The 15,365-nt window shown below is 39.8% G+C and overlaps 2 protein-coding genes across 2 annotated transcripts; both read left to right on the top strand.

Moving 5' to 3' along the window:
• The first annotated feature begins 3,709 nt into the window (after window positions 1-3,709).
• Window positions 3,710-4,561, top strand: LOC107504609 (olfactory receptor 7A10-like). The gene is made up of 2 exons (XM_036233362.1): window positions 3,710-4,064; window positions 4,350-4,561. Exons 1-2 carry the CDS (start codon window positions 3,710-3,712, stop codon window positions 4,559-4,561), a joined length of 567 nt encoding a protein of 188 aa, XP_036089255.1.
• Window positions 4,562-10,893: 6,332 nt separating this feature from the next.
• Window positions 10,894-11,844, top strand: LOC107504608 (olfactory receptor 7D4-like). The gene is given in 3 exon segments (XM_036233361.1): window positions 10,894-11,287; window positions 11,290-11,343; window positions 11,615-11,844. Coding segments are annotated over 3 exon segments (678 nt in total).
• Window positions 11,845-15,365: the final 3,521 nt, after the last annotated feature.

The following is a 15,365-nucleotide window of genomic DNA, read 5'->3' as shown; positions in this document are numbered from 1 at the left end:
TCATAAATTTAGCAAACAGATCATGAAGCCAACGAATGTAGTGTCCAAAGCTTTACATCAAAGTCACACCATTCTCCCTTTACAAAAGGGGACTATAAATTCTGAAGCTATTCCCTCCACATAGCTTGTGTCCCTCCACATGCCAATGCTCTGAAGATCCAGGGACCTAACACAGACAGTTTTCTCAGGATTTCCTTTAACTCAGGATTGGGATAAGGTGCAGGGAGGTGAGACCTCTGGCAGGCAGAAGAGTTATGTAGAAGGAGTAACAACAGGATTCATTTGACTTCTAACCTGGTCCCTTGGGAATAGAGAAATTGCAGGAAAATTTTCCATTCCGTTTAGACCAGTGGTGTCCCACAGGGAAATCTGGGCTCAGAGGTGGGAATAACAATGTAAACAGTGTCTAACTAGCAGATAAAAGGACACAAAAATACCTTCTCTGCTGAATATGCAACCCTGGGCTTTATAGGACGTATTCGCTATTTTGGATTCGTAAGTCTGGGTGGGTACCAATGCTTCACTCCTTCCTACCGTCCTGTCTGGGGACAGAACTTCAGTCCCCAGCATCTACCATCCAAAAAAGAATTTGGATTTCCACATGGAGTCGTCCCTCTCAGAGACCTCATCCAGGTGAGTCAGAGAATCCAGTCGGTACTACACTAACCGGTCAGAGAAGAAGGAGCCTAAGAGCTTCTACCTGAGGTCTCCTGAGAGCCTAACCAGCCTCATCCAGAGCCCAGAGATGGCTATGTTTGTTTACTGGGTTGACTAATTAATTTATTTAATGTGTCAAATTGGTGTTTCTTTCACCAATTTTGCTGTTTGCCATTGAATTCCTTTGTATATGTAGAGATGTATTTGGGGTCAAGTATGACAATTTTTTAAGTGCATGTGCTCAATTCTATCAGTCTGTCATATTGTGTTCCCCCCATTATTTTTAAATATAAAAAGTTCTAGATCATCTCCTATCTTGTGAAAGGCACTCTTTTGCATTCAGTTAATGTTCACCTCTATTCTTTTCCCAAGCATATTGAAAGCCATTTGTTCACATAGGTAGAAAGTAGATATATAGATAGTGCTTCCTCCACTGCTTTTCAAAAGTGTGTTTCTGTGTTTTTCATTTCCCCATCTTCACCCATTTTTCTGTAATTATAGACCCATATTGAGGTAATTAAATTATTGTATTTACAACTTTTAGATGCTAGTCTTACATTTCTGTTCAATTTCACTTACAAGATTACCTGAATCCACTATAATCAACCTGGTTTTATTTTTCCTGACATTCTTTCTCTTCTATGACTTTTCCATTCCTTAATATTTTTCCTATATACATGTACACATTTATGAAACCACATAAGTGAGAAAAATAAGTTCGATCCCCTGTTTTGTCTCTCACATTATAATGAAGAAGGCCCAGTACAACGAAACAAGTGTAGTATGATGTCATGTCTTCGAATAAATGTATGAATCAAGGGAATCAATAGTTTTGGCACAAACAGGATCTTATAGAATATGTCTGCAGAGGCAAGGAACAGTACCAGGACTAGTGTATCCATCGGATGTGAAATAAAAGAAGTTATTGTTGGTGGGATTGCAAATTGGTACAGTCAGTATGAAAAACACTATGGGGTTTTCTCAAAAAAATTAAAAATGGATATACCTTTTGACCCAGCAATTGCACTTCTGTGTATTTATCCAAAGAAAACTAAAACAAGGTCTGGTCAATGTGAGGTCCCTTGAGTCAGAGGGAACTACAGCACCCACGCCAGCTGCCTCTTCTCTCTGCACCTGGCTCTCTGTGGGTTCTTCATTCTTGTTGCTTCTCCCTCGTTGGCAGAATCTGGCAGTTCTCTGAAACTGTTTTTTCTTTACTGCATTGGATTTAAAGTTTGTTGACCATGTCCCGCAGTAAACATACCTTTTCCTTTGTGAAAAGCCTGAGAGCACATGCAAACACACAATTCACATGTATGTGCACACACACAATTAAACAAAGAGAATCATCACCAGTGATAACCATGCATGTACTAACAGGAAGGAATGAGGCTTAACTTTTCTATATTGACCAAATCTGTGGATGACATTAGGAAGATAGATACCACTGCCCCCATTATATGGGTGAAAATATTAACATTTAGAATGAGTTGATTGTCTCTTTAAATTCAAACAGCTAATACTCTATGGTGGATCCAAATTAAGAACTGTTACTAATCTCCAAATTTTGTATTTAGTATTATTTGGAAAAGTCTTTCACCATTTTATCATTTAAAATTCCCACTAGTTTTGTATATTGGGGATTTCCTTTAGTAATTTGTGAGTTTATTCTTTGCTCATAGTATTAATGGATGTTCATTCATTAAACTGTCTTGACATTGATGATATGTCACTCATTTCTCTTGGATCTATTGATTTCTGCTATGTTATTAGTTATTTTGGGCATCATGGTGACATAACTAGGTTTGAAATGCTGCTAGAACCAGGAACTCCTTCTCATCACAGACACTCAGACACCTGTGTCTAAGCCATTAGTTGTTTTCCCCTCAGGTACAGGTATTTCTACTATCTCTGTTTTATGAACTGAGGTCTTTACATTTCTTTAAATGCTGGACAGGAATTTAGTCATATAATCGGGCACATAATTAGCTTAGTACAATCTGACTTATGAAAAATCAGAAACACCATAAAGAATTCCATTGAAATTCAATTACCCAGTTTGCAAAAATTATAAACAAAAAGCTAAATGAAAATGGTAAATATACAAATACAGGACAGAAAATGGTCATATTAAAATGGAGTGTCAGGTTTACCTGTCCATGGGAGGCTTACACTCCAGAATTTGGGAACTATTTGTATATTCTTTATGGAAAAGGTAATCGATGTTGACTTCTTGCCTTGTGTCATACTATTCCTAGTTCTTGTACTGAGGGTGAGAATAACATGGCCCCAGGAGGCCACACCATGCCCACGTGTGAATGCACATGTGTCTGTGTATGTGCGTGTATGTCTGTGCTGTGTGTTTTGTGGGGAATGAGCAGTTCTCGAAACGGCAATGTCTGAGATCATACACTCCAGAATGTGACCCTTGAAAGAGAGAGGTAAGAATGTTAAGCCGCACATGAAATAAGAAGGGAAATTTTTTCTATTCACGAGATTCCATAGAAATAACATTAATAAAGTGCAAGGAACAACTTATGGATGAGAGACTCTCTATGACTCGAAGTACCAGGAATAGTAGAAAGGCCACCTCATTCCCCACATTCTCTGACACTACCTGTCATCACTCTACCTCTTGCTCATTCCCCTGGACACACTGGCTCCTTTTGAGACTTGAATATCTGAAACAAGTTCATCCTCAGGGCCTTTGCACTGGCTCTTTCCCCTGTAGGACACACACTTCTACAAATAAACTTGTGTCTCCTGCTTTCTCTTTGTGAGGTCCCTGCTCAAATGCCATCTTTTCTTTAGGTCTTCCTAATCTCCCATTAAAAATAACACTCTATTTGACATTTTTATACATGCTTTTTTCCTACATAGTAATGCAATTGTAATATTTTCATTTATGTAAAAAATAATCTTTTTTTTCATTCGTAGTGGTGACCATCATTGCATGTTATCAGGCAATGATACAGGAATTTCAAATTTTTTTCTTCAGGGATTTTCAGAGAAACCAGAAATGCAGCCCCTCATATTTGGCTTCTTCCTCTCCATGTATTTAATCACCGTGTTTGGAAACCTGTTCATCATCCTGGCCGTTAGCTCAGACTCCCACCTCCACACACCCATGTACTTCTTCCTCTGCAACCTCTCCTTGGTGGACATCTGTTTCGTCTCCAGCACCGTCCCAAAGATGCTGGTGAACATCCAGACTCAGAGCAAAGTTATCACCTATAAAGGCTGCATCACACAGATGTATTTTTCCACACTCTTTGGAATACTGGATGACTTTCTCCTGAGCGTGATGGCCTATGATCGCTTTGTGGCCATCTGTCACCCCCTGCACTACATGGTTATCATGAACCCCAGGCTCTGTGGACTGCTGATTCTGGTGTCCTGGATCATTGGTGCCCTGAGTATCCTGTTACACAGCTTATTGGTGTTGAGGCTGTCCTTCAGCATAGATTTAGAAATTCCCCAGTATTTCTGTGAAATTAATCAGGTAATTGAACTTGCCTGTTCTGACACCTTTCTTAATAACATAGTGATGTATTTTGGAGTTGTGCTACTGGGTGGTGGTCCTTTGGCTGGGATCCTTTACTCTTACTCTAAGATCATTTCCTCCATACGCAGAATCTCATCAGCTCAGGGAAAGTATAAAGCATTTTCTACCTGTGTGTCTCACCTCTCAGTTGTCTCCTTATTTTACTTTACAGTACTAGGAGTGTACTCCAGCTCTGCTGCTACTCACAACTCACGATCAAATGCAATAGCCTCAGTGCTGTACAGCATAGTCACACCCATGCTGAATCCCTTCATTTATAGTCTTAGAAACAAAGACTTAAAATGGGCTCTAAAAAAATTCTTTGGAATGGCAGGAATAAGAATAACAGAACAATCATGAGTACTGTTTTGAATATCAGAACACATGCCAAAAATTTAAAAACAGCAGATTATTATAATTATCTTGTTTTGTTTGCATCAGTTAGCTAATGCCACATAACAAACTATTCTAATTCAATGATTTTTATTTAAAAAGATCATATGATAGGAGTTGTTCTGATTTCTTCTTAGATACTCATGAGCCTGCATCTGCTGGAAATCTCTACATTGTGCATCTCTGGCTCATCCATAATGTTGTGCGAGGCTGCAATGCATCCCTGTCTTGAACCAAGTTATAATTGTTTATTTATATATATAGTTTAATCTTCTAGTTAACAAAAAATTACTTTACAAAAAATGATTTATCACTGTTTTGATATCCATATAAGACACACTGCTTTCTACCCAGTGATATTTCTCCCTCGTCCTGTTAAAGCGTGACTCAACTACCTGTGCTCTACATCCTACCTTGAGCCAGGCATCATTTGATGATTTTCCTGCACATATTTAAAATTTAAAATTTACTGAATTAAAAGGACCTTACAAAATGAGAGTCCATATTGCACGTATCAATTTATAAGTAATTCAGGAAAGTGTACAATAGGTTTAATTGCACTGTTATATAATTGTGAGAAACGGATTCTCCTTGAGTCTCAGGTCTTTATGGTTTATGTTAATGTGGGGTAATAATAATTCTGATAAATGTGGTACAGAATAATTGAATTCTATGGAAATACTTTTTTGAGACCAAGAACTCTTTCATGAGTTAGTAGTTTGTGTATATGTTTATTTGTATATTATTTTTAATAAATAAACACACTCACTTGCATATATGTCCACACATAGACTCGATAATTTTGTTTTTATGTTGAAAGGAAATCTTAGAGAACACTGAAGAGGATGGGAGTAAAAATATTGATAGGTTGGTTAACATGAAAATTTTTAAATGTAGAAATTAGAGAAAAAGATTTAAAGCAGAATTGCTGCCTTGAATTTAATAATGAATTGTTTTCCTATCTGAATGTCCAAAGACCTCAAAGTCGGAATCACATTTACATTTATGCAACAGGGAATTCTCTGTACCAGCTAATGGGGCAAACTCTCCAAAATGACCTTAGATTTTTTCCTCTGCATGGGAGTGTGGGTGGAGGTTTACATAAAATGTCCTTAACATGGGGAAGCAAAATGAATGTACTGAGATGCTTAACATCAGTTTCCTCCAAAAAGAATTATCGGATAAATGTCTGTATAACATTGCTATTGCTGCTGCAACAAATCGCCACTCTAGGGATTTAAAAGAAATGTATATACCTATAATTCTGGAGGTCAGAAGCCTGAAGCAAGTCTCACTGGACTAAAATCATCATGTCTGCAGGGCCAGTTCGTTTTGGAGGGTCCAAGAGAGAATCTGTGTCCTCTCCTATTTCAGTTTCTGTGGCCACAAGCATCCCTTGGCTCACAACTTTCTCCTTCCCCAAAGCCAGCAGTGTAGCATCTTCCAGTCTCCTCTGATCCCAACTCTTTCTTCCTCATCCACATTCTAGGACAATGATGACGACATTAGTCTCACCTGCAAAATCATGGCCAGTATTCTTAGAATCAGCTGATTAGCAAACTTATTCCATCTGCTACCTTCTTCCTCCCTTGCTATGAACAAATAACATAATATGAGTTTCTGGGGATTACGCTGTGGATATCTTTCTGAGGCTCGTGTTCAGCCTACTATAACATTTTCTTAGCGATATGTTATTAGGTGTCACTCAGGGCTCTTAGACAAAAGAATCGAATGAGTTACTTTTCCAGAAGTATACAATATGATGTTACTCATTAATCTTTGTATAAAATAATTGAGCAATAAATTCATAATAACTTCTATTCCTACATGCAAAAATGACTCCAGGTTCAGAAGACTTAAAACTACCTACACCTGACTCTAACTCGGAACTACAGCCTTGTTATTCACAGAGTGATCATTAGTCCAGGACCTGCAACATCAAAATCACCTGGGATATCGTTTGGTTATCAGAATCTCTTGGCCCAACAGGATCTGCATTTGAACTAGAATCCTGAGTGACTCGTATGAACACTGATTTTGGAGAAATGGTGGTCCAGACTAGGTTTTCTCACCTTCTCAATTAGACATAATTATGTGTTGGATGTTGTAGATGTTTGGTAGCCTCCCTAGACATTGTCAAATAGCTCAGGGGTAACATCATCTCTGGCTGGGAAACACTGATGCAGAGCTTAAAAACTGGAAGCATCTTGACATATCCTAAGTAAGACCCATCCCTCACTCAGTTTGTAATGTGGGGTAGATCAATAAACTTCTGCAAGTCCCCTTTCTGCAAAGGGGAATGGAGTTCACAATAATACTGCCTGTTAGAATGTACTTTTTGAAAAACTTAAATCAGGCAAAGTCTATAAGGTGCTAAACTCAGATTACATGACCAAAAAATATTAAAATGTACCTTTCATAATTAACAAATATTTTATAATGAGGCCCCAAATGACAGCTCTTACCTTGTGATATAAGTACACAATTCATAATTATCTTAACAAACAGGTCAGGAAGCCAGAGTGTGGTATCCAGGATTGCATATCAAAAGAAACCCCACTCTTCTCTTGTTGAAGAGGAAATAGCAATTTTCTGGAGACATCAGGGCTATGTCCCATTATAGATCCATAGGACCTGGTCCTAACTGATTTCAGACTTTGGAGAAAACATGAAGTCAGGGTTGAAATAAAGTGGTGGAAGGTTAGAGTTCAGGAAGATCAAGGACACAAAGTCATAAAAACTAAATTCACTTCACTTCTAATCTGGTCTCTTGGGTCAGAGAATCAACATCCTTTATGAGGGAAATCATATGCACAGAGGTTGGAATAACAGGAGGGAGATGCCTGATGAGCAAATAGAGCGGCAATACCTCCTCTGTGCAGTCCCTCAGATTGTACAGTATTGGTGGACACGACACAGTTGTTGCTTTTGACTCTTAAGCTGGCTCAGAACCGATGCTTCACTCCCTCCTGCTGCCTTGCTTGGACCAGAGATTCAGTCTCCATCATCAACCACCCAGGTAGCAATTCAGACTTCCAGAGTCCTCCCTCTCAGAGACCCCGTCTAGGTGAGTCTGATAGCCCAGCAGCTAAGTCAGGAGAGGATCAGAGAGGATGGAACCTGAGAACTTTTACCTGAGTCACACGAGAGCTCGATCAGCTCAGCCCAGAGACAAGAGATCACTGTGTTATATTTTTGGTTGAGTAACTAACTTATCATTAATTTATGCAACATTTTAATAAGCATGTATCTGCAATACAAGGATTATAGTTGACAATTAAGTTATTTGAATGAGAGTCTTTTTGGGTGAAAACATGAAGTCAGGTCTGTAGAATGAGTGAGATGCATAAAAGGGTTGCAGTAAAATGAAAACATATCTGAGAAGTTTTGCTGGTCAGGGAGTAAGAAATAGAGTGTCAGGTGTGGAGGGCGGCGCAGTGAAGTGAGAGTGTTTGCATTAAATTTCTAAGAAGGGCTGTATTTGAGCATGTCTTGTATTCACTGAAAATATCCAGATGAGTAGATGTAGAAAGGAACTTGGAAGAGTTATTCATGAGACATACATTGCAGCATCTTTCCTCATGCTGGTTATTCACATAAATAATAATTATGTAATCAGTCTAAAAAGGAATATTAAATAGTTTTATCTTGACTTATTTCATTACTGGATAGACCACATATATTTTGGGTTTGTTTCTCATTTACATTGTCTGTCAAACCAGTCAATAAGAATGTTCTCCCACACTCAGCCTTTTCCCCAAGTGGTCATGTTGTATATTAATTTCAACATGTAGCTTTCAACTTTCTCCCATTTCAATTTTATTATTAGTTTCAAGTATACAGTATGTTGGTTAGACATTTATATAGTTTATGACACAATCCCCTGATTATTGTATCTTCCCTCTGGCTCTACACACAGCCACTACCTTACTGCTGTCTGCATTCCCTATGCTATGATCCCTATCCCCGTGAACCTCTATCAGGTACTAATTTGTACCTCTTTAACACATCACCCCTTTCTCCCAACCCCCCGCTCCCCTCTGGCTGTCACCAGATTGTCCTCTATATTTGTGGGTCTGTTTTCGATTGGTTTGTTTTCTGTTTCTTAGCCTCCATGTGTCAGTGAAATCGTATGGTCCTTATCTTTTTTTCTGTCTGACTTATTTTACTCCGTATAATCACCTATAGGTCCACTCATGTCGTTACAGCCAATAGGATTTCATTTTTCATTATGGCTGAGTAATATTTCATTGTGTATATGAACCATAACTTCTTTATCCAATCATCTGTTGGTGGGCATTTAGGTCGCTTCCATATCTTGGCTATTGTAAATAGTGCTGCCTAATGAAAACTTCTGTCATACACTTGGGGACTATAAATTGAGGACTAACTCACTTCTAGGCAAAGAGTATATGGTGCTGAGAAACAAATTATTTACAATCTGTAATGGAGACATTAAAGTCACCTGTGTTACCCTAAATATCGTTGCCACAAAGTCATCGCAGTCAGACCACATTTACATTTACGCAATGATGACTTCCCTTTTCCAGCTGATGGGTTAGACTATCTCCAACTCGATTTAAAATTTCTTTCCTACTTTATGTGGGTTTTCCACGTAAAATTCCCTTATGTAACGGAAGCTAATGAAAGAATGCAGAGGCTTCAATTCTGGTCCAAAAGTAAATTTTTTTAAAATAAATGTCTGTATTACATTTATATGTCTGCTGTAAAATATTCCTGTATTAGTTGTTTAAAACCAACAAATACATGCTCTCACTGATCTGAATGTCAGAAGCTTGAATTATCTCATGGGTGAATATCAAAATGTCTGCATGGCTGTGTTTCTTCTAAAGTCTCAGGGGAGAATCTGTTTTTTTTCCCATTCCAGTTTGCATTCTGGCCACCTGCATTTCGAAGCTGAGGCATCTCCTTTTTCTCCAAAGCAAGCAGTGTAGCATTTTCCTCTTGCCTCCTCTTCTGCTTCTAGAGGAGCGTTGTGGTTACCTTAGTCCCACCTGGATGACCTTGGCTCATCGTCTGCTTTAAAGGCAGTTGATTATCAACCCTATTCCACCTGCTACCGTAATTCTTTTTGCTGTAAAATAGCATATTTAAAGGCACTGGGGGTAGGATATGGACATCTTTGGGAGCTTTTTAATACGCCCACTACAAAGTCTACACCAAAACTGTATTATTATGAGCACTCAAGAGCCCTTATATAAAAGAAACACAGAATTTATCACAGCCTCTGGAATTCATTCAAAATTACATGCAGATTCATTTTTTCATTCAGAATATCTAAAACGACCTACTCCTGACTCTAACACAGTACCTCAGTTTTGCTGCTCAAACAGTGGCCACAGACGCGGACCTGCAGCATCAACACCACCTGGAGCTTGTTAGGAATACTAAGTCTGAGCCAGACAGGGCCTGCTGAGTCACACTCTGCATTTCCGGGAATATCCTTGTTGATTCGTAGGCACGCTCAAGTTGAACTGCTTGTTTAAACTAGGTTTTCTCACCTTTCACTGTTGACATTAAGGGTAGATAATAATTTTCAGTGTTTGGCAATATCCCTTCAGATATCCCAGGGGCAAAATCTTTTCTGGTTGAGAAACACAGCCTGGAAGCAATCTGTTAATCTTATAATCACGACCCAATAAGTACTCTGATATTAACTTTGTGCACATCACTAACTCTTCTGTTCCAATCCAGGGCCTTTGTACTGGCCATTCCCTCTGCGGAGTACACAGTTGCCCACATAACCTGGCATCTCCCTCCCTTATCCATTGAGGTCTCTGTTCAAATGTCATCCATTTGGCAGGTTTTGTCTAAATACCCATGAAAGATAGAACACACTAGTCACTGTTCTTTTGATATGCTTTTCTTTTTTTCATACCTGTCACCATCTAAAATGTTATATAGTTTTATTATTGCCTATATATTTTTCTCCATCATTGACTTGTATAGACTTTTGATTTTCAGCACTCTAATATTCACAACCTAAACCGTGACAAAAGCATAGTCAGCAAACAATTACTACTCCTGAAATGCATGAAGAATGTCTCATTTAAAATGTAGAATACGTAAACCCCTTTAAAAATGCAGATTGGGACAAAAATTCCTAATCTGAAATGGCACAGGAAACCCCAAGAGGGGATCAGGTCCATATAAAACATATTGAAATTAATTTCTGGACTGCAAAATAGAAATTCTAGCATTAGACCTATGTGAGTAATGCCAGTTTGCATGAAAATTACTCCTGTTATTTTCCTTTTCTTAGAAGTCACTTCCAGCACATGAAACCAGAGAATCTTAGAAGAGTTTCAGAATTTCTTCTGGGACTTTCAGGGGAACCGGAACAGCAGCCCCTCATATTTGGCTTCTTCCTCTCCACGTACCTGATCACTGTGTTTGGAAACCTGCTCATCATCCTGGCCGTCAGCTCAGACTCCCACCTCCACACGCCCATGTACTTCTTCCTCTCCTACCTGCCCTTGGTGGACATCTGTTTCACCTCCACCACAATCCCAAAGATGCAGGTGAACATCCGGACACCGAAAAAAGTCATCACCTATGAAGACTGCATCAAACAGATGCATTGTTTCCTACTCTTTGTAGTGTTGGGTGTCTTCCTCCTGACTGTAAGGACTTATGATCAGTTAGTGGCCATCTGTCACCCCCTGTACTACACGTCATCATGAACCCCTGGCTCCATGAACTGCTGGTTCTAGTGTCCTGGATCATAAGTGCCCTGTGTTCCCTGTTGTGAAGCTTAATTGTGTTGCAACTGTACTTCCATACAGACTTGGAAATTCCCCACTTTTTCTGTGAATTCAATCAGATGTCCAACTTGCCTGTTCTGACACCTTTCTTAATGACATGTAATGTTGTATTTTGCAGTTGGCTGCTGGCTGTGGCTTCCTGGATGATCTCCTTTACTCTTGCTCTAAGATAATATCTTCTATATGTGGAATGTCATCAGCTCAGGGGAAGTATAAACTATTTTCTACCTCTCAGTTTTCTCCTTATTTTACTGTACGGGCCTAGGAGTGTACCTCAGCTCTGTTCTTACCAACAGTTCACAGTCAAGTACAGTAGCCTCAGTGATGTACACTATGGTCACAACCATGCCTAACCCCTTCATCTACAGCCAGAGGCATAAGGACATAAAGGGGGCCCTGAAAAGATTCTTTGGGATGGCAGCTATAAAAGGGACAATCGTCTTGAGGCTGAAAAAGTGCCCTTGATCCTGGCTTCAACCATCACAACCAGAAATCGATCCTTCAATCAGATTGTGGTTGTAGATCATCTTCCTTTTACTTATGTACTAGAATTTCCATTTGTGGAGTTTAACTTCTATATACAATTTATATAACCACTTTATTAAATTTGCTGCTTTGTTATATAGACAGTTTTTCTTCTTGTCCATTTTCCTGCCTTCGCAAAGTTTTTTCCAAATTTCTTCAGGAATATTTGGAAATTCCTGGATTTCTGAAGAATAATTTCTTCTCAAATGATGTATATCAGTATAAGTAATTTGTTCTTGTTTAACAAATACAATAGTCATATAACTTACATAGCAAAGAACTACATTTTGGCTACTAGGACTGTTCATATAATTTCATTGCAGGAAAACCTAAAACTACACTTTTCACTTTTGTGTTCCTTAATCTTTCTACACTCTTCCCCATTATGTAGACTTTATCATTGTTCCCTTTAAATCTTGGCCCGTTGATAGTGGAGCTACAGGTGAGGAAGGCCTGGGGCACCGGCCTGGGCCCCTACTGCTTCTTACTCAGACCAGACCCAAGGTTGTAGTTGAACCAGTCCTTGTGGTTCTTATTGTATTTGCAACAACCACCAGGGACCTATGAAAAAGCAAGGTTTGTTACTTACAGGCCCTGATAAAGCCAGGGAATTAATATCCTCAGAAAAAATATTTTTAATTCAAAATAAGTTTGTAAGTTAGTTTACACTAACAGCCACTAGTAGAAAGTCACATGGCTTCCTGTTAACCATTACAGAAAGTGCTCAGACCAGGACCAAATAGTTAGACTTCTGGAAGAACAAGTTAACAAGACAGCAGAGATAATAAAAGTGACGGAAGGTCTGATACGAGGACCCCCATATTATGAGTGGGCCTCACTTGTTTTTACCCTATAGCTTATAACTGCACGTGTTGTATTTCTTTAATACAGTTTTTTCCCGCTTTTCTTTCCCTTGGACTCAAGTTATATTTACTCAGATAAACACTTGATGACCTCTTTATTTGCTTCCCCTACCCCAGTCTTGTTCTCAATATGCCTACTCCTTAAATCATCAAGTTTTAGGATATAATTAACTAAGCTTCAGGTTTATAATCCTAAGGACAAATAGATGTCGGTTGGACTTTAGACTAAAGATAATATCTTGGCTTCAGATGTATTTCAGCTCCAGGTCCATCAAGGCAGAGCTACAACCCTACAAGCCAAGGAACAAGGCTGCAAAATGGCACCATGGTTGATATCAGGACCAGACACCTGGACACAATGATTAATCACCTCACCCCCTCCTTGCTATTTCCTTGCCTCCTCTCCAGGTGGCCAGAGAAACACATCAAGACTGAGAACAAAAGATAAATGACTTCGGTCATCTGCTCTTAGTCATCCAATCAGTAGCACCCACAACCCAGACTCCCTTACTTTCCATGACTACGGCTTTTCCCCTAAATAATCTGTACTCCTGAGATGGCAGGGAGGGGGCAAGGTAGGCAGGCCTCTGAGTACTAGCTTGCCTGTGTCTCTGGGAATTGCAATTCTCCAACAAATGCTTATCCTAGTTGGCCAACTCCTGTGTCAAGTCTTCACTGAATAGAGCAGGCAACATGGACCTCAGGACTCATTTGTCCTCCCAGTTTTAATAGCATGCAGTGAGTAACAGCACAAGACATATAGCTTCCACTCCTATACATCGTGACAACCTACTGACCCGCGTTGTTAAGGCATTTTCAGCCCACAAAGCCTACAAGCACCCCACCAAAATCTCAGCAAAACCAGACAAGGCAATGCCAGGAGGGAAGTGGATGACTAGTAGATAAAAATTAACTGCTTACCTAATCAAAGACATATCAATGAATCCAGGACTCCGAACCCCTTACTCAGGATTACTCACGAGCTTTCCTCTATAAGACCTCTTGTCTGTAAGCCATCGAAGAGTTCAGACTTTTGAGCACTAGCATTCCTGCTCTTCTGGGTGGCACCGTTTTCAGTAAAATAGCCAATATTTCTTCAACACAAAGCTGGGTGGCAGTTCTCATTGACTTGCTGCACACACAGGTGGGCGCAAACTCTCTTTTGGCTAGTTCAGGTTTACTGGAGGGTACACAGCACACCTAGGGCCATACAGGAAGTTCCAGTGGGGGAGAACGAGATAGGGGTAGGGAGGGAGAGAGAGAGACTGAGTGAATAGACTGAGGGCTCCGCCTTACTGGGGTCCAATGGCAGCGTTGCTAAGGTTTTGTGGATTTGTATTTTACTGTCAAATTAAAAACATGAATGGAATAAGGGTGTGAGAAGTGAAAAGCAAGGTCACTCTTGTGGTCAGTTATATAGGTTTTCAGAGCTTTCACAATGAAGACTTTCTTTGGTTGGGTGGCCTGTGTACTTATCTAGTAACTGTGTTGTGTAACTGGTGATTAAGACTAACTATAACTTTAAGCAAACGTAATCAGTCATAAGGGTCTATGAGATGAGCTAGGGCTTATGGAATCTATGTAATCACGAGAACCCTCCGGGAACCTCTGTTGATAATAGAGCTCTATGGTTTTAACTTCCTTTTCCCTTCTATAAACACGCCTCCATCCTGGCACCCAGGCCAGAGTGTGCACGTGGCTTGCCATGTCTATATGCACTGGGTTGCAAACTCTTCTTCTCAAATAAATCCTATTTGGTGACAAAACCCCTAGTTGATATTATTTTTCAGTCTATATTTTGGGGGCTTCCCTGAGATTTCGGCGAAGGACAATCAGATGGTGTCAGGGCAGGTGAGCCACCAGGTGCAGGAATCTCACGTGGAGCCACTTGGGCTAAAGGCTTGCTCTCCAATTAGGAAGCTTAGGGTGAGCCTCCTGGAATGAAGCTTCTGCTTTTTGCATTTTGAAGTTCTCGGCACTTTATTTGGGAATTGTTCAGGGGATTTATTTTTGTGTGTGCATGTGTTAGCAAGGGCTTGTCTGTTTGTCCCTCTGTTGTCTGTGAGTACTCAATTTGACACATCGGCCTGACTTCTTTGGAAATGAGTTGTCCTTTGGGACAAAAATGGCTTTTGCCTACAGATCCCTTTGGATCAGAGGTTATTTCTACTGAAATTAGTCAGTTTGGCCCCGTGTTAGACTGCTGTCTCAGAGAAAGAAGAGGCACCCAGCTCAGTCTCTATCTGGGCTCCCTGAGGTCAGTTATTTTTCTAGAACTGGTTCTTAGCCTTCAACCTGGTCCTCTGTGAAAAGACTTCTCTAGAGCGAGGCTGGCTGGTTTCTGACCTGCAGGTTGCTCAAGCTCTTCTAAATTGCCGTAGGCCCTTTAATCTAGAGGAGAGTCTCTGACAAATGATATTGCAGCTATCTAAATATTCTATGACCATCTCTCTTTTGCCACAGATGCTGCTGGCCTACTAATAGTTAAAAACCACCAGCAATTTTCACGCACATATTTAGCTAAATGGGCAGATATGACTAAAAGTGATTCAGAAAAATCAATGGCCACTCTGCGTAACTTTTGGAATTCCCAAGCTT

Source organism: Rousettus aegyptiacus, unplaced genomic scaffold, assembly GCF_014176215.1.
Source record: "Rousettus aegyptiacus isolate mRouAeg1 unplaced genomic scaffold, mRouAeg1.p scaffold_m13_p_16, whole genome shotgun sequence".
Lineage (NCBI taxonomy): Eukaryota > Metazoa > Chordata > Mammalia > Chiroptera > Pteropodidae > Rousettus > Rousettus aegyptiacus.
Note: the sequence above shows the minus strand (reverse complement) of the source record. Positions and strands in the feature narration are given on the sequence as shown.